The 20,417-nt window shown below is 42.3% G+C and overlaps 1 protein-coding gene across 8 annotated transcripts in view; it reads right to left on the bottom strand.

Annotated features, from left to right (window-relative positions):
- Positions 1-19,655, bottom strand: part of NRXN1 (neurexin 1) — a 1,537,142-nt gene extending 1,517,487 nt beyond the window's left edge. For all 8 annotated transcript variants that reach the window (XM_044290694.1, XM_044290695.1, XM_044290700.1 and 5 more), the window contains exons 1-2: positions 19,545-19,655; positions 16,208-17,499 (exon numbers count right to left, since the gene is read on the bottom strand). In XM_044290694.1, coding sequence (XP_044146629.1) covers positions 16,208-16,931 — 724 coding nt within the window. In that variant the 5' untranslated portion in view covers positions 16,932-17,499; positions 19,545-19,655. The remainder of the gene's footprint in view (positions 1-16,207; positions 17,500-19,544) is intronic.
- Between the last annotated feature and the right edge of the window lie 762 nt (positions 19,656-20,417).

Below are 20,417 nucleotides of genomic sequence, written 5' to 3'. Positions count from 1 at the left end.
TAAAATCCCAGACGACTGATTTATGAACAAGCCTTGTATCCGACGGCTGAAAAAGAAGAGACAATCCATTTTTTTGGAGACAAGATAAGCCACTATGCTGTCAGTGAAGAAAAATTGGATCTCAGACAAGAAGTATACATGTCCGGAATATTACTTAAAGGCTAAAAGTATGACATTACTTAAACCCTAATAATCATCACTCAAGACTTAAGGGAATTGTCCTATAACTAAAGTTTGATCAAACTACTTATGGAGTCCTGATGGAAATGATATAACCAGGAACGGATTATAATAAGGGAATAACAGACAATTGCCCTGGAACCAACAGTAGGCCCTTCACCTCCTACACAATTCCAGCAGCAACATGGGTCATAGGAGTCTGAAAAAAGTTCAGTGTCCATGTCAAGAGAACAAGAGATGTAATATAGGCCTGGAGATCTGATTATACATACAGTATTTTATTAATACATATAATACCGTAGGGTGAAGCTCTACATTCCTTGCTTGAAGCTTTAAAGCATCATCTTCTAACTAGTAGAATTCCTGGCATGTAAAATCCATCTGGAGATGGAGCTCTCAATCATCATTATTTCTTGGGGGCCTAGGGACTCCACCAGCTTTCGTACAGCCTGGATATAAAATATTCTTCCACAGTAAGTTCCATTTATACAATTGACATGAAATTTCTAATGAAAAACAGTTTTGGCTGGAGGTTGAACTGCCCAACAAGTCTTAAAGGTTCTCTACTTCAGATATAGGATTGACCACATCCATGCTTTTATATGGACAGCACATTGTGTAGTACTGCTGCCTCGCCTACTAGTATGATATAACTTTTTATCATAATGCCCCTTAGTATTTTAAGGTAATAATAATATTTTAAGGTAATAATTAGTCTAATAAATAAAGTATATGTAAGTACTACAACTCACAGTATACAACTCATAAAAAATTGCTGATCCAGAAAAGGCTGCAAGGAATGTAAAGTCAGTGCTTTCATCTATCTATCCATTATATATCTATCTATCCATTATCTATCTATCTATACTGTCTATACTATCTATCTATCTATCCATTATATATCTATCTATCCATTATCTATCTATCTATACTGTCTATACTATCTATCTATCTATCTATCTATCTATTTATCTCCAACATCCTTTTATAAGTTAATTATACATATTATACATATTCACGCAATTACAAGTAAAACTGGGTTAAAAGGGATTCACATCTATTCTAATATAGATAGTAATAATAAACATAATTTTTATTTAACACTTCTCTGCAAAAACTTTGGGTAATTAGTAACACAATATGGAAATTCAAGAATTTTGGGGGATTGGGGTTTTAAAGAGTACTCAAAACAGTGTATCAGACTGATATTGTTACATCTTGCCAATTAAAGTTAATGTTAAATATAATTACAAACATTATGTGAATGGCAAATAAAAAAAATAAAAAATAAAAATCATATGAAGAGCACTACCAATCAAATTTTCTCATGAGACAGACCTGTAGACCCTCAATTGGTGGTAGTACCCTTGGCAACTGAGGCAGGAGTCCTGATATGGACACTGTCATCCACAACCCTTGGTATAAGCATGTCCCATGTCAAACTGATCAAAACACTTTAGTATTAATAGACACTTGTTGTCTCTATTACTAGAGAGGCCTGCTTGACAATGCCCTCTGGTCTGGCTAATAGTTGATGGGCCCAACCATAAGAAGGACTTTATACATTGCTTGGACACTATAGTGGAGCCTCTTGCAGTGGGTGCTATAGGAGTGCCAACAAACCACTAAGTCTTTGTACAAGGGAAAGGGTAAACGTCTTAGGACTCAACACACCCTTGTAGGACACTTATAGGATTATGAATCAGCTCTGTGACTCAGGACAGCCATTAAATAGAACATAATCCCATTTTTATACATATCCTAAAGTGGATAATAAAGTGTTTTGTGACTGATTCTAACTATATCGTTATAATGGGATGAGAGGATGAGAATTTCATTAAGCTGGATTCTCTATAGCACCAAAGGTTAATTGTTTCTCAGATGTATGTTATAAATGTTTTCAAAAAGTAAGAAAGTTCAGAGCTCTTCAGGCTCTCTCCCAATGGCCGAACAGAATCAAGTGGTGAGGACTGAGAATTATAGTTTATCTAAGGCTACTTTCACACTTGCGCTTGATCGGATCCGTTCTGAACGGATCCGATCATATTAATGCAGACGGAGGCTCCGTTCAGTACGGATCCGTCTGCATTAATAACTTAGAAAATTTTCTAAGTGCGCAAGATGCCTGAGCGGATCAGTTCAGACTTTCAATGTAAAGTTAATGGGGGACGGATCCGCTTGAAGATTGAGCCATATGGTGACCTCTTCAAGCGGATCCGTTCCCATTGACTTACATTGTAAGTCTGAACGGATCCGCTCGCCTCCGCACGGCCAGGCGGACAGCTGAACGCTGCAAGCAGCGTTCAGCTGTCCGCCTGGCCGTGCGGAGGCGAGCGGAGCGGAGGCTGAACGCCGCCAGACTGATGCAGTCTGAGCGGATCCGCTCCATTCAGACTGCATCAGGGCTGGACGGAGGCGTTCGGGTCCGCTCGTGAGCTCCTTCAAACGGAGCTCACGAGCGGACCGACGAACGCTAGTGTGAAACTAGCCTTATATACATTCAAAGGTGGTTGAACTTTAGTATAAAAATGAAAAATTAATATTTATGGTTAGTACATGACTAGAACTGATTATGGCATACAAATAACTCAAAGGGTTTTTCTGGGACCTAGAATACCATCAATACCAGATTGGTAGAGGTCCAAATCCAAGCACCCCCACCAATAAACTGATTGTGATTATGGTGCCCCTTTTTTTGGATTACCAGGCACATGTCTATGTAATTTATAGTGGCTGCACCCAGTACTGCAACGTAAAGGGGTTATACTGTGATTAATTTAAAAAAAGAAAACCAGACATCATATAGTACATGACAATCTCTTGCTAACAAAGCTAGAACCAGCCCTGTACCTCACATGGATCCAGAGATCTCCCCATTCATTGCTCTGCTAGATTTATATCAAGCTGACAGTTGAAGGGGAGTGTCTATTCTCCTGCAGCTCAGGAGGCGTTTCTCAACTCTGCCTATCAAAGCTCAGGGGGGCGTGCCCATGCTTTTCCTATCACAGCTCAGGAGACAGTTGAAGGATGAAACTGAGCATGTGCGGCCATCTCAGTGAGCAGGTCAAAGAAATAAGAAAGAAAAAAACAGCAGGTGGCGCTATACAGATACATTTAATTGAATAACTCAGTGGCTAGTCTATTTTTTTATTACATGTAATTAGAAAGGTATTTCATATCCGGATGGTTTAAAAACTGCAGAAGATTGTTTAATCACAGTTTTTAGCTGCAAAAAACTGCAGTACCAGTCACAGTCACTATAACATGTATGGAGCTGTACCTGCTAAACAATGAGGGGTATGCAGTGCTTGTCATAGTGCTGCAGCCCTTTCAGCAGATTGCTAGGGGCAACAAAAAGATCTTGGAAAGCAATCTGGTAGCCAGAGTTCATGATGTGGATGGAAAGTATAGCTCGGTATGCAGGAGAACTCTATACAACAGCCATGGGTCCAACACTTTCATTGGCAGTGAGTGGGGGTGAAGAAGCACAGCCATAGTCTTTGGATTCTGTACCAAATAATACAGTTCCCTTTTACAATCATAGAAGACAATTTTAACTTTCTTTTTTTCAAATCTTTTAGATTTTAAGTTATTTTTAAATAATTTATATTACCGGATTTTTCGCCCTATAAGACACACCGGCCCATAAGACGCACCTAGGTTTTTGAGGAGGAAAATAAGAAAAACTATATTTTTAACCAAAAGGTGCACTTTTGGTGGGTTTTGAACTAATGGTGGTCTGTGCTTGACACTACTATGGGGGATCTGTGGATGGCACTGTTATGGGGGGGGGATCTGTGGATGGCACTGTTATGGGGGGGATCTGTGGGTGGTACTGTTATGGGGGATCTGTGGATGGCACTGTTATGGGGGGGATCTGAGGGGGGCACTGTTATGGGGGGGATCTGTGGATGGCACTGTTATGGGGGGTGATCTGTGGATGGCATGTTATGGGGGGGGTGATCTGTGGATTGCACTGCAATGGGGGGAAATCTGTGGATGGCACTGCTATATATGTGTCACCCACAGATCCCCCACCCCATAACAGTGCCATCCACATATCCCCCACCCCATAATAGTGGCATCCACAGATGTCCTAATGTACCGGAGCTAAACCTGTAGGAGCGGGGAAGGGAGGAGGGGCCGTGGCATGCAAATGTGGCGGGGCCGGTGCGGTCACTGTACTCCGGCCCCGCCGCTCACTCACTGCTTTATTGCCTAAACCTTTTATAATAATAACTTTCATTGAAGTTCCGATCCCCAGCCCCATCTGTACTACTTACTAAATGTCCTGTAGCAGGCAGGGCAGGGCGGGCGGCCGAAAGTAACTCACTGACGTCACGTGCCTGCGCCACCTACTTTATGAATGATGTAGGCGGCGCAGGCACGTGACGTCAGTGAGTTACGGCCGGCCGCCCACCCTGCTCTGCCTGCTACAGGACATTTAGTAAGTAGTACAGATGGGGCTGGGGATCGGAACTTCAATTAACGTTATTATTATAAAAGTTATAGGCATTAAGGAAGTGAGTGAGCGGCGGGGCCGAAGTACAGTGACCGCACCGCCCGCCGCATTTGCATGCCACCGGCCCCTCCTCCCTCCCCCCTCCAGCGGATGCATCGCAGTCTGCGATGTAAAATGGCAGCATTCGCCCCATAAGATGCAGGGGCATTTCCCCCCCACTTTTGCGGGGGGGAAAAAGTGTGTCTTATGGGGCGAAAAATACGGTATACATTAAGCAACATTTAACATTTTCTAGTGCATGCTTTATTTTTTTGTTTTGTTTTAACCTATCTACATTGATATTGGTCTTTTTTGTGAAAGGCAAGATTTGATTTTTGTGCCATTAATTAGCAAAGGGGGTGAGGGGGAGAGGCATAAGTGTTTTGGTTTGGGTAAGCACTGGTTAAACTTTAGCAGGTTATTCTGATACATTTTTTCAGATTTTTTTTATGGATTTGGCAAACCAAACTCTCCAGAAAATGTCATCCAATGCCCAAAATGTATTCATTAATATCTTCTTTTTACAGTATATGTCGAAACACTGGTCTACAATACTTTTAGTAGGTGCTACACAGAAGGCTCAGGAGCCCCAAATACTCTTATAAGAATTCTATTAAACCTTGTCTAGAAGAAGCATGCAGGTTTTTGCTTTATTGCTGGTTCCTTTTAAATGCCACATACAGTGGAACAATATGGTTGAGCTTTGCTGGCCGGTGTATCTTGTAGGCCCCATTGTGGACTGCCGCTATACCATGTGACCTCCGCATCCGACTAGCTGATTCACACAGCATCTTTTGTATGAACATGAAATGAGACTCTCAATTTCCCCATGACATCAAGGTTCTCAAAGGAATGCATTGAAAGCCTGTTTCCTGGTCCACACTCTGGATAATGATGGTCAATTATTATGAACCCCCCAAGGGATACACTGATGTACAAAAACGTTGTCGGCTCTTTGAACACCATTGCGTCTACATTTAGGTGCAAGTGGCATTTGTGCCACTCTCACCACTTTCTGAAAAGGAAGATTGGCGGGGAGGGAAGGGCGCCTGACATGGGTGAGGTCATCGGCCCCGGTCCATTCACTTTCACTTACGCCAGTTTGATGACTGAAATCTAGTCCCTCTAGGAGTGCAGAGCATATTTATCCATGGGCCACTCAAGCCCAGTGGGTCGTAGCATCTTGTTAATGCCAGCCCAGATCTAATCACTGTTTTGGGAAAGATTGACAGGGACTATACTGTATATGGGAATAAACACGCCTCACTTAACCAGATCTCAGTCTTTAGGCTGGGTTTACACAGGACATTTTTGATGTTTTTGAGCAACCAAATGCAATCTGTAGACCAAATGAGAGAATTATTTTATTATTGTTTAACAGATAAAACCACTATCACCTGGTAATGGTGCTTTAATCTGTTTAAAGAAAAAATATATATTTTTACTGATTCCATTTTATAGGTGGTGTTTTGTTGTTCAAAAATTCAAAAATGCATCAAAAATGCCTCTTGTAAACCCTGGCTTAAACCTCATTTGATGATTCAGGTTAAATTGATTTGAAACTGAAATTTGTTTCGGAAAAAAGTAAAAAATAAAGCACAAATAACAATCGCTTTTCCATTAAGTATGCAATTCACCATGTTTATGCCATATGTTCCTTCTTCTGTTCGTTGAAACAAATGTCATCAGAGATCAGTCTGGAGAACATAGGGGTGAGACCACAAGCTAATTCTAATGACTCTTCACACATGTATTAATCATTCATGTCCTCAAAACACAAGTGCAGCGTTATTGGCATTCATAACAGACAGCTATTTCCAATTACAGCTAAATATTTCACAGATATTGATTTTCGCCAGGAATGAGGCTAGAAAATTATTTTCAAAGCAAATTTGTTAGCAGTGCAGGAAATTACAGAAAACTAGGATTGCTCACAATGCTTTGATAGATCTATATAAAGCTGGTGGCTTACTGTGTGTATGTTCTTTCTGCTACAGCTCTCCCCCTATCACAGCTCAGGAGGCAAGTGAAGGATCGAACTGAGCATGTGCGTCCACCTCAGCGTGGTGGACAGAGAAATAATTTAAAAAAAAGGAGCAGGTGGTGCTATACAGACATATTTTATTGAATAACTCACTGACTATGCTAAATTGTTATTGCATGCAGTTGCAAAAGTATTCAGATCCAGGTTTAGGTTTGAAATCTGAAGAATATTTTTCATTGGATAACTCCCTTTAAATGTGCCAAATGTATTTAACGCTGTGTGCAGGGGTGCACCTAGCCTCTGAAACGGCGCCCCCCATGCCAGTTTCTTAATGAATCCGTTTTCTACAATGAAAGAGCTCATTGCCCATGGACCTTCCACTGCCCCCCTCCCCCTTGCCCTCACCTGGCCTCATTGGTGGTGCACCCCTGGCTGTGTGCCACAATTTGGGCAAAATACTGGTAAAGTAAGCCTACCAAAAGATATCAAAACTGTCCAACATGTCTATCAAATTCTGCTAAATCTGTCACACAGCGAGAGCCACTGTGATACATTTAGCAACGAAAAAAGGGATCAGTCAGCGCATCCCAATGCACAGGTGCACGCTGCCATGGCTAGACACACAAAGAAAAAATAATACAATGCAGCAGCACTCTGCGAACCAAATAAAGTACAATAATGCCATAATTATAGAAAATATTCTGGTGCTAATGCTACGCTTATTTTGTAAATGTGAGATTCTTGGCAAATACATTTTGTACAAAATTATCTGGGCCCATCTGCCACACGTCAAGGCGCTCTCTATAAGACAGGAACCTAACACTAAATGATACCTGTTATGTGCCATAACGGCCACCATAAAATTCAGGGAGTGCAGGTACCAACATACATGCTGAGCCCACTCTATACCTCCCCTGGTGCCAAAAGCCTTCTGTCTTACAGAGATCGCCTTGACGTTTGGCAGACGGGCCCAAATAATTTTCTACAAAATGTATTTGCCAAGAATCTCAAATTTAGAAAATATGCGTAGCATTAGCACCAGAATATTTTATATTACTGTGGCATTATTGCACTTTATTTGGTTTGCAGAGTGCTGTTGCATTGTATTATTTTTTTTCTTTGTGATACATTTAGTGCATCTTCTACCTGCCTAGATTTATGCTCTCTCACTTTTAGACTGAATGAAAAAATCTGATAAAATTAGAGTGGCCATTTATGGCAGCCAATCTAATCATCTGTGCTATTTTTCAAAAATAGTCACTACTAAAGGGAGCTTACAGAAGACAGATTTATAGAGTATACATTTCAAGGGGATATATATCTATATATTATTTTATTTTATTTTTCTTCAGAGCAACAACCAATTCAGTTATCTGCGCTATTTATTAGCAATTTTATTTTTTATAATTACCACTAGGGGGAGCTTACGTAAGACAGATTTATAGACTATAATTTCAGTTGGAACTATATCATGTTTTTCCTTTAAGGAGTAGGCCACTTTCTGGTTACCGTTGAACAATGTGTTTGTGAGATGATTATATGGCACTTACTAATATAGCCTTTGCTAAAATGTTGTGCCATTTTTAATATTTCATAAGGTATACTGCGCCTGCCATCTGTCGTTTAGTGCAGGTGCAATGTGTTTGAATGAAGGAGACATCACATGGAGGTGATTTGCCTGGCCCTCCATCAGCGGCTATTTTATGGACAGGATTTCTGTGTGGACAGCACAAAAGACTTGGCAAACAAGGGAGCATACCTTTAGAAATATAGAAAATGGCTATATTTGCAAGAGCCATATAGTCGTCTTACATACACAATGGTCAACAGTAGCCAGAAAGTGGCCAACCTGTTTGAGTAAACTCAATAATTAAAAAGAGCTAAAAACATTGGAAAAATGCATGTTTTTTTTGTCTTTTTTTTTTTTCTTCAGAAGCAGCACAGCACCCCTCTTGGGATGTGTCTAGTATTGCAGCAGAGGCTGAGATGCAATGCTAAGGGTACTTTCACACTTGCGTTGTTGGATTCCGACAGGCAGTTCCGTCGCCGGATCCGGAAATCCGTATACAAACGGATAGCATTTGTTTCCGGATCCGGTCTACAAATGCATTGAAACACCGGGACCGTCTCTCCGGTGTCATCCGAAAAAAACGGATCCGGGATTTATTTTTTCACATTTTTAAAGGTCTGCGCATGCGCAGATCGGGAAACTGGAACCAGATCTGGCATTCCAGCAAGTGTTCCGGAATTTCGGCCAGAGAAAACACTGCAGCATGTTGCAGTATTTTCTCCGGGCAAATACCGTAAGAGTGACTGAACTGAAGCATCCTGATGCATACTGAACGGATTGCTCTCCATTTAGAATGCATTAGGATAAAACTGAAGAGTTTTTGTCTGGTATTGAGCCCCTAGGACGGAACTCAAAACCGGAAAACTTTGATGCAAGTGGGAAAGTACCCTAAAACAGCCCATGAACAAGAGTGAAGCTGTTTTGAGGGAAAAGGAGAAAACCCCACAGGACCATTATTTTTGTAATTTACAATAAATGGATGATTTATCCCGATATAAAGTATATATTATTATGAAACAGATACACAGATAAAATTGGGCCTACGATCAAAATGGTGTTCAGAGCTAGTGATGCTCTTTATAAAGTGGTTTTCCAAGTGTTTAATTCTGATGACCTATCCTCAGGATAGACCATGAGTATATTATCAGTGGAGGTCCAACAGCCAAGAACCCCACCGATCAGCTGTTTGAAGAGGACTCAGCCGCAGCCTCCTCGTAGCATACCAAGTACAGCCCCATCCATTGGGCAGCAGCTGTCCTTGGTATTGCAGCTCGGCCCCTTTCACTTGAATGTGACTGAGCTGCGCCTCGGCCACGTGACGATAGGATGAGAACCCATTCATTTCAATGGGTCCGTAAAAAAATTTAGACAGCACACTGTGTGCTGTCCGCATCCGTATGCCCGTTCTGTAGCCCCACAAAAAAGAGCATGTCCTATTCTTGTCCATTCTGCGGACAAGGATAGGCATTGTAAATGTATCTGCTAAAAAACTGATGCAATACGGATGCCAAAAGGACATCATGCGGCCATGTGAATGTAGCCTAAATAACGCAGAAAACCCTTTTAAACACACATCTAAATTCAGATCAATGATCACTGGATTTGCATACTAGACCTCGTCTATATAAACATGGAGATCCGCCAGGCCTGGATTAAACAGTGCAGCTTTGTTTCTTTTTTTAAAAAAATTTTTTTAAGGCAAAATGAGCACTAGAGCCAAAAAAAAGAGTAAAATAAAATTACAAAGCTACAAAAACTGTGGAATCAGCACATGCTATAGATAGTGTAACCCATGGGAGACATTTTTTTTATTCAGGGTATTACATTGATTTTCATTGATGTATTTATATCAGGATGATATTACTCTCTGTAGTTCAAATAAAAAAAATAGAAATCTCAAGTAGATATAATTGTACTCCATGTGTCTCTATTCATAAGAGCTGGAAGAGCTAGAGCGGCTTCATAGCAACCTCATAAAAGTAACTCTTGACTACAGTTACCAACCATTCATCAGATCCATTTTAATAGATGGACACGTGTAAATAAATATTCCATCTTTAAGACAGAGAACCCCTGAGGAGCTGACTTACAGGGACTGGCTAAAAAGCATCACATGGCAAATCATGGCGTCACTCCTCTGTTGTGGAGTCCTTCCAGATAATGTACATAGTAAACAAAGGGCGCTCCATGGTGTAGAAGGTAGATATAAAATGGTGGTGGTGTGGGGGGAGGGGGTGCTTGCCACCTTTGAAACGCGTCACACATGCTCTGCCTGATTTATATTGCTTATTTTGATAACATTTTCATGCATTTTTATATGAAGAGCGACCTGCATTAGCCGGCTTTTTATTATTATTTTTTATTTTATTTCATTAGATAATGTATATTAACGAAGCTTAATCTATGGAATAATTAATAAAACCGAGAATTATTCCTTGAATTGTCTAAAAGACAAAACATTGGAGCGATTTCCTCAGGGGTTGGGCTAACATGAAATGCTATTTTCATATAATTCACTTTTGCAATTTACAGAATGTTACAGAAATGCTCCAGCTGTGAGACGTTCTCTTTACTTTATTGTAATGGCGCTCCCTAGCGTTTAATCTGTATAGTAATGTGCATGTTAAACTACTGAGGTGGTCGCACATGCTCAGTTCCATCCCTTTTCTGTTAAAAGCCATATCTGCTTTTGGAAGCTGCGAGAGAGCTGCAGTAAAAAGGATAAGCCTTCAAACACAGAGCATGCCCCCTGAGCTGTGAGCTGCAGTAAAAAGGATAAGCCTTCAAACACAGAGCATGCCCCCTGAGCTGTGAGCTGCAGCAAAAGGGACATGCCTCTAAAGAAAGGACATGCCCCCTGAGCTGTGACCTGCACCAAAAGAGACATGCCTCTAAAGAAAGGACATGCCCCCTGAGCTGTGAGCTGCACCAAAAGGGACATGCCTCCAAAGAAAGGACATGCCCCCTGAGCTGTGAGCTGCACCAAAAGGGACATGCCTCCAAAGAAAGGACATGCCCCCTGAGCTGTGAGCTGCACCAAAAGGGACATGCCTCCAAAGAAAGGACATGCCCCCTGAGCTGTGAGCTGCACCAAAAGGGACATGCCTCTAAAGAAAGGACATGCCCCCTGAGCTGTGAGCTGCAGCAAAAAGGACAGGCCTTCAAACACAGAGCATGCCCCCTGAGCTGTGACCTGCACCAAAAGGAACATGCCTCCAAAGAAAGGACATGCCCCCTGAGCTGTGAGCTGCACCAAAAGGGACATGCCTCCAAAGAAAGGACATGCCCCCTGAGCTGTGAGCTGCACCAAAAGGGACATGCCTCCAAAGAAAGGACATGCCCCCTGAGCTGTGAGCTGCACCAAAAGGGACATGCCTCCAAAGAAAGGACATGCCCCCTGAGCTGTGAGCTGCACCAAAAGGGACATGCCTCTAAAGAAAGGACATGCCCCCTGAGCTGTGAGCTGCAGCAAAAAGGACAGGCCTTCAAACACAGAGCATGCCCCCTGAGCTGTGACCTGCACCAAAAGGAACATGCCTCCAAAGAAAGGACATGCTCCCTGAGCTGTGAGCTGCACCAAAAGTGACATGCCTCCAAAGAAAGGACATGCCCCCTGAGCTGTGAGCTGCACCAAACGGGACATGCCTCCAAAGAAAGGACATGCCCCCTGAGCTGTGAGCTGCAGCAAAATGGACATGCCCCCTGAGCTGTGACCTGCACCAAAAGGGACATGCCTCCAAAGAAAGGACATGCCCCCTGAGCTATGAGCTGCACCAAAAGGGACATGCCTCCAAACACAGAGCATGCCCCCTGAGCAGTGAGCTGCAGCAAAAAGGAGAGGCCTTCAAACACAGAGCATGCCCCGTGAGCTGTGAGCTGCAGCAAAAAGGAGAGGCCTTCAAACACAGAGCATGCCCCGTGAGCTGTGAGCTGCAGCAAAAAGGACAGGCCTTCACACACAGAGCATGCCCCCCTGAGCTGTGAGTTGCACCAAAATGGACATGCCTCCAAAGAAAGGACATGCCCCCTGAGCTGTGATAGAGAGAGAGATGCAGCAAAAAAGATGTGCCTTCTGAGAAAGGACAGTCTCCCTGAGATGTCAGACAAATCTAGCAGAGCAATTGGAGCAATGAATGTGGAGATCTCTGGATCCATGTGAGGTACAGGGCTGGTTCTAGCTGTGTTAGAAAGAGATTGTCATGTACTATATGAGGTCTGATTTTCACTTTTTACAACCATCATTGCATAACCCCTTTAGGGAATGTATCATAAACAGAAAAAAAGCATTTAAATCAGAGTTGCACTGTATATTTTTATTTTTAGTGGTGTTTTTGTAACTATTCACAAAAAAAATAAAAAAATCTTGCAATGTTGAAGTCATCCCACTGGCCAGTAGAGCAGTATAAACTGATACTTCCCGACCTCTATAGGTCACTGCTTTCCTGTATATACAGGAGGCACATCCTCCCATTAGCATTACAAATATGGGCACGTAAATGATCGCTCGGTTGTACAGCTGAAGGGCTAAGGATGGCGGCACTACACGTTATACACAGGGGTATAGCACAGTATGATATCTCCCCTGATCTCGGGGGGAGAGGACTCCAGTCTATAACGTCCTGGAGGCTGTGAACGTCTATGAGAGTGCTCTGTAAACTGCTATAAAGTGCACACACCTTGCTGTACGTGCTGGCAGGACTGCCTCCAAAGTGGCTGGCCACAGGGAAAGTTTTATGAATAAAAGATAAAACAGCTACAACCTTATAAAAGACCAAATACATTATTTATCACCTATATACTGTATTTAAATGTCATTAAAGAGAACCTGACACCAGTCTTGAAATGTCTATTTTAGTGGGTACTAGTACTGCCCATGAAATATAACAAATTCTAGGGTGTATTTTCCCAGTACTGAGTATTGCATCGTTACTCTGTTATCCCTCTTGAAACTGTATGAACACAACTGGATGTTCCCCCATTCCCCCTGTCAAAACTGAGTCTGGCATTGCCAGCACTGACTGTCAGTGTGAGCGCGTATAGATACACTCCCGTTGGTAATTTATTCTCACATTTCTAGATGGAGAGAGGAAAGACACCATGCAGAATTCTAAGAAAAGATACTCTGGAATTATTTCATGACAAGTATTTATAAAATAGACACGTCGATAGAGTTGACCAAATCTTTTTAAAGGGCTTGTCCTGCCATTTATATTGATGACCTAGGTCAGGATAGGTCATCAATACCTGATCAGCGGGGGGTCCGACACCTAGTACCCCCACCGATCAGCTGTTTGAAGAGGAGGCGGTGCTCCATGCGATCATCAATTTCAACTTTGGAAGCAATGATGTACATATACTTTGTTACTGGTTAGTGAGTCCTGGTTTGCTATGGTCTATTAAAGGGGTTGTCCGGGTTCAGAGCAGAACCATTTTCACCCAGGCAGCCCCCCTGACTTGAGCATCGGAGCAGTTCATGCTCCGATGCTCTTCTTTGCCCTTTGTTTACAACAACACACTGCCGGGTGGAGGCTTCCGCCCAGTAGTGTGTTTGGTGACATCACCAGCTCTGCACTAGCTGTTTTACTGGCTAGTGCAGCACTAAAGCCCGCCCATCAGTGCCGGTGACGTCACCGGGCTCTCTGAGCAGCAGGAAGAAGAGGCTTCAGCTCGCCTGCAAGAGACCCGGTACGTCAACGAGTATAAGAAAACAGTCACTTCCGGCTAAAAATTTCTTATATGAAAACGGGGCTTCAGAAATATGTGGCAAAGGTAGGACATGCATGTATATGATATGTATGTCACTCTAGTACTATTACACCAATGTCCCCAATCGCGGACAACACCTTTAAATATGGCTTTACCATACGGCTAAATCCAAGGGCATTAACCTTATAATACTTAGTGTTGCTGTGGTCACCATTGAACCAATGAATCCAGAAAAGTCAAGCTATAGTATAGAGAAGACAAACCACCCCAGCTGTCATACAACCAGTTCAGACTTGTTAGCACTCATAATGAGAACATATGTCAACCATAGCTCTATGGAGTAGTATCACCATAGGAACCTGCAATTATACATGTAATGCTGCATCTCTTCCCAGGCTACAGATATTCAATATGCCGAGATGATTTTGTGTCATGTATTGGCCATCTCTAAAGATGACTTCAGGGAAAACCATCGGAAACCTGAATTTCCAAAATAGGGGGACACAAACAATGCCAATTCTTCACTTTTTAGATAATGTGTTATTAATAGCTTATTTAACTTGGTGTCAGAAAAGTGCAGGTTCCACCTCTGAGACCCGCTCTTATCTCCTGAAAAAGGCCCCTTGAAGTGAGGGAGAGCACATTGCTCCAGCACTGCATCCTCTCCATTCGCTGCTATGGGAGCTCCAAAAATAGCTAAGCCAGCTATTGTAAGAAGCCCCATAACGGTGAATGGAGGGCACACTGCGCATGGATGGCGGCCTCTCCATTCACCACCATGGAACTTCCATGGTGGTGAATGGAGGGCGGTCATGCATGCATTACTGCTCTCCCTTTACTTCATGAGCCCATCATGAAGATAGGAGTGGGTCCCAGAGGTGGGACCTGCACCTGTTTATCCAGCGATATGCATTCAATGTCCACAATAGGAATACCTCTTTAACTCAAATTAATTCCAATGAGGTGAATTTCACGACACTAAAATTCTAATGAGAAAAGTAAGTGTGGTTCTATCTTTCATGGAAGTCCTGAAAAGACTACAACAATTGGATATACCAAGAGATATCTAAAGTAAATCCATGAATACCTTTAGAGGGAACATTTGTTGGGTCTACCCACTGAAAATTAAAAGAGACAACTACAGAACACACAAGGAGAGGCTTCTGGTGTTGTATGTTACCTAGGCAGCCAGACCACCCACTCTCCCAGCCCCTTCTGCCGCTGTCACCCTTCTGCTGGGTGCTGTGGCCAACAACATCATTAGTGGTTCCCTTTAAAAAAAAAAAAAAAAGAAGAGAGAAACATATCCTCCATTTTGCCACACACACCTGTAGACCCAAGCTGTTTTATAGCAGTCTGTGTCTGAATGTTTCTGTGAGCAGAAGCACAACAAGTAGCCATATCAATCCAGAATGGCATACATCAGCAGGAAAACCGATGATTATAATGACCACCCTTCTACCTTTTTTCCTTCTCATTCTATATTCTCCCACTTGTAATATGCTCCATCCTTGAGGTTTCGGTAATAGAGGAGATGGGTCCAGCTGCATTCGCCTAGAACCATAGTAGCTGCTACGTCTGCTACCTTAGTTGGTACCCAGAGGTGTACTTATATGGGATCCAATGGTAGCAGTCACACCAAATCCTGGTATCTGATAGGGCTCTCTGCCCCCTAAGAAGATACCAGTAAATGATACATGCATGGTAGACATGGGGCCCTGCTAATGATTTTGCAGAAACTGTGATTCTCATGTTATCCTTTCACCCACTGTCAGTGAGACCTTATGTTTCATCACTGAAAAATTCCCCCTTGGAAAGTAGAAACCTCACATTTTAAAGGTTATGCATGTATGTGTGCCATGTTTTACCAGGACAAGAACAGGTAGGTATCTCCAAATACAAAGTATATGGATAATCTGCATATGTCCAAGCTGAGACTTAGCTTGTCCTACTAAACATCTATAGAATTAATGTAGAAGTCCTTTTTCACATCAATATGTCTGCCATTTTTTAAAACTATCTGAATGATGCAAAGGCCGCCATTTTCCGCACTACTGTCCTACAACAATGGAATGACATACACGATAGGAACTATTTCAAATAAAGAGCAAGCAACAAGAATTAAGGACTGGCTAGGAAAAATGGGGTTTCAACTTAAAAAAAAAAAATTATAATTTCTACAAACATGCAAGTGCCTTTCAACTGCTTAGTCATGTACACAGATTATATGACTGAACAATTAGGACCCGAGGGAGTGTATTCTTACCTTCACTGCAGTCTTTGCCTTGGAAGCCAGTCTTGGAGCAATCACACATGGCTTCTTCATTAATGACTGAGCAGATCCCTCCATTCAGACACACTTGTTCTTTGTTGCATGGGTTTGTAGTGTCCTCCACAGTGACCAGGTGACTTGATACAGGAGAAGAATCTGAGAAATTGACTCGGACATCCCTTATCCAGCCCTGAAAAGGATTTTGGTCTTTCACTGCTGGAAACGTTAGTTTTAAAGTAGAAGATCTTAGTTCTGGCGGGATCCCACCTATAAAGAGGCTACTAAAGACCGTCATGTCTCTCCGTTTGGACTTCACTTCTACCCATTTGCTCTCCTTGTCTAAGATTAGGGTGGTGTTCTTAAAATTTCTCTTGATCACTACTGAATGCCAGTTGCTGTCATTTACAGCAAGGTCAGTCAGAAGAGAAGCTGGTTCAGCGCAAAAAATTGAAAAACTCAACTTTAACCTGCCTTCATAGAGAATGAGTTCCAAAAAGTCACAAAAACCCTCATCGTCAAAGTATATAACAAGTCCACTTGATTTTTTGGTCTTCATATTAAAACTCATTTCACTTTCACAACATGCATTCCACTTGGGGAAGCGAGTCCACTGGCCTTCCGTACCAGGAAATTCCAGGCCACAGCCGATATCTACCATGCATCCAAAAAGAAGGATCATCCAGATAATTAGGACCCCTTGCTTAAGAACACTAGCCATCTTCAATGACTTAATGTCTTCAGGGTCCTTTAAATTGCGTAGATCTTCCAGATTGCCTTTTTGTGTGGTAACTATCCAAAATATTCTGGTCCTTTTTTTTTACTGAGGGGGCTACCTGTGGTCAGTCAACAATGAAACAGACCAACCGAATGCACTGGGTAACGAAGCAAAAGGAAATTGACCGAATTCTATTGTTCCATGGTAATGTGCATGATGGATTCTTGCTTCTTTCTTAACAATATTTCTGTAAAAGTCCAGCTCCTACCAGCCTTTCGAACTGAAATAATCTCTTCCTATGTTATCAAGCGCTAAGCATACACTCTTCTCTTCATCTGTCACTTAAATCCCATGCTAAGTGTAGATCATGGACAAGATGCCATGACACTACAAAAGAGGACATGAATCATCACTCATAGTGTTCCAAGATCCTTCTCTCCCAGTCAGGCAGAAATGATGCACCGTTGCACAGAATCAAGCATTCGACAAGGAAATCTAAGAATTCTTCATCTTTCCTTTCCACAACAACAAGGCGATCCCAGTCATAGGTGAGCTAAAACAACCCATCAATCTGCAAACAATTTAAATAGGGTAAGTGGATACATAGTAAAAAATAAATCATGGGAAAACATCTGATACATTGTGACACATGAACATCTCACCACCCCAAAGCTATTACCAAGTGATTTCCTTTCTGGACTTTATCCATTGTATCTATGTCCTAAAGCTATCAGGCGCTTCCAATGTGTCTGGAAACAAAATGAGGGAGAGCGTCCTCTTAGCAGGTACTTGCAAGCTGAGACGCTAGCTTGCTTCAACATTTCATTTTCACGAGATGAGGCAGAATGTGAATGAATACTGAATAGATGGTCTCACCATAGCACAATTTATGTGGCTACCTCACCTCTTCCCCTTTAATATTGCCATGATAGCAAATAAAAAGTCAGCTTTGGATGAGCCTACCCCACAGTCCACTTAACCCTTTTCACAGCTCACAGGGCCTCTGCCAGCTAAGGGGTTAAGCCCCCCCCCCCAAAAAAAAAATAAAAAAATATAATAATAATAATTTAGTACTTATTAAGGCGACACAGTACTCTTCACACTGCCTAAACCCTTCATGGTCGTCAGTCCAGCTGTTACATCTCTCACTTATGGGCTTCAGGATTTAGGCATGTTATAAGAATGCAGCCATCAACAGCACATCTGTCACTGGGTTTATTAAAAAGAAGGGTTTTGGGACATTTTCATTTTTTTGCTTATGCGAGATAATACAAGTCAAGATAGACCAGCAATGCACTGCAGAGGGTGCACACAGAACCCTATCCCTTCAAGCCCTTGCATGCATCCCCCCTCCTTAATTTATAGCCTAGACATGACAGCTCAATGTCTAATTAACACCTTTTTTTTTTTTTTACAACTCGAAACCATCTATAATTTATTGCACTGCATCGAGATGCCATTTCTAACGACCCGCTTCGACCACAAATGACCAGAACAAGGTGATCCCTCACCACATTTCGAAAAATCCAATGGGCAAAGTTCCTGCATAAGGCACTGAGGTGGCACCACCACCAGGCTTTCTCCTTCTAATACAGAAAAGCTCTAGTAAATCCACTAGGTGATTATGTCTGCAAGCAAGCACCCTCGTTAGTGGCAGGAAATATATAGCAGACCAAGAATGAGACTGGAGACCAGAAGATCATGCATTTGATACAATGTAATATTATGTATCTGATACACCTATGACTATAATAATATATATATACACACACACACATGTATACATGGTTCTACCTTTTTCCTCTGGTTACCTATTCTAATACCAATCTCGTCAATGACCTATCTGGAAATGAGTCCCAACTCTTGTCATTTCACAATAATCTGGTCTTTAAGGCTACAACCACAAGGCGAGGTGGTGGAAGAAAATGATACCATTTAAGTTGACATGTCACATCTCCACCACCAATAGGCTGAGATCAGAAGTCACAACGCCTATCAACAACCATGTACATTCATAGAAGAGGCAAGGTAAATGTCATGTAGAATCCTTCAGGGGATCCCTTATTCTCCACACTTCTCCAGGAGCTTTAGGAGACCCCCCAGGGATGCCATAACGCCCCTTGTAGAAGTGGGATTCTGCAGTCTGAGCCCCAACCCATCCATCTTTCCTCTCCTTTCATCCTCCTATTTCTTCTTTCACATCCTTCCTGCTGAATGGATTGATTTTCTTTATCTGCCTCTAGGTCTAGAAAGCCATGATTTCACTTATCTCCACCACTACAATGGGAGACACAGGAGATAATGCAGCTGAGATATAGCACTAGGGGTGAAACACATCCCAGATCTGCTTAATCCAACCACCCCTCCCATTTTTTCCTATTACTCCGTCGCATAGACATTACCAAAACAACCAGAATCCAGATGAAAGGACCCTGTGGTTGAGGAGAGGACATTACCGCAGACAAGTTGTCACCTCTGCTCCATCATCTCCTCAGCATCAGTGGTACCTGCTCAATATGCTGTGCGCACCCAGCCCTGAGCATCACTCCCATCATCTCCGGGGTAGACACAGCCAGATCCCCGGTGCAGGGCGAGGGATGCGGCATCTGACCTTACCTGCAGGCTCATCCCTACAGCTGCAGCGGCTCTTCCCCAGGAAAATCGCCCGGGTCTTAGGAGAGAGCAGCTCTGCCTTTTCAGCGGCTCCAAGCTTGTGCTCCAGTCTCCAGGAGTGAAGGAGGGGACGGAGGAGAGGAGGGGCGCACACGACGCCTGCCGCTGTCAGTCTGCAGACGGGGCGGGGCCTCCCGGGCTCTGCTGCAGCACCGCGGACAGCGCGGCTCCTCCGGGCCCTGCGGTCGCCTCAGCCCTGGGGGTCCCGGCACAGGGTATGCCGAGAGATGGAGAGGGAATGAATGGATCTGGCTATATGGATACTTACATATAATAGAAAGACAAGGAATAGGGATAGATAGATACTGTACATAGATAAATAGATACTGAACATAGATAGATAGATAGATACTGTACATAGATAGATAGATAGATACTGTACATAGAGAAATAGATACTGTAGATAGATAGATAGATACTGTACATAGATAGATAGATAGATACTGTACATAGATAGATAGATAGATAGATAGATACTGTACATAGATAAATAGATACTGAACATAGATAGATAGATACTGTAGATAGATAGATAGATACTGTACATAGATAGATAGATAGATAGATAGATACTGTACATAGATAGATAGATAGATAGATAGATACTGTACATAGATAGATAGATAGATAGATAGATACTGTACATAGATAGATAGATAGATACTGTACATAGATAGATAGATACTGTACATAAAGAGATAGATAGATAGATACTGTACATAAAGAGATAGAGAGATAGATACTGTACATAGATAGATAGAATAATAAATAGATACATATAATAGAAGGACAATGAATAGGGATAGATAGATCTTA

This window comes from Bufo gargarizans, chromosome 4 (genome assembly GCF_014858855.1).
Source record: "Bufo gargarizans isolate SCDJY-AF-19 chromosome 4, ASM1485885v1, whole genome shotgun sequence".
NCBI lineage: Eukaryota > Metazoa > Chordata > Amphibia > Anura > Bufonidae > Bufo > Bufo gargarizans.
This window is presented reverse-complemented; position numbering and strand designations above follow the sequence as displayed.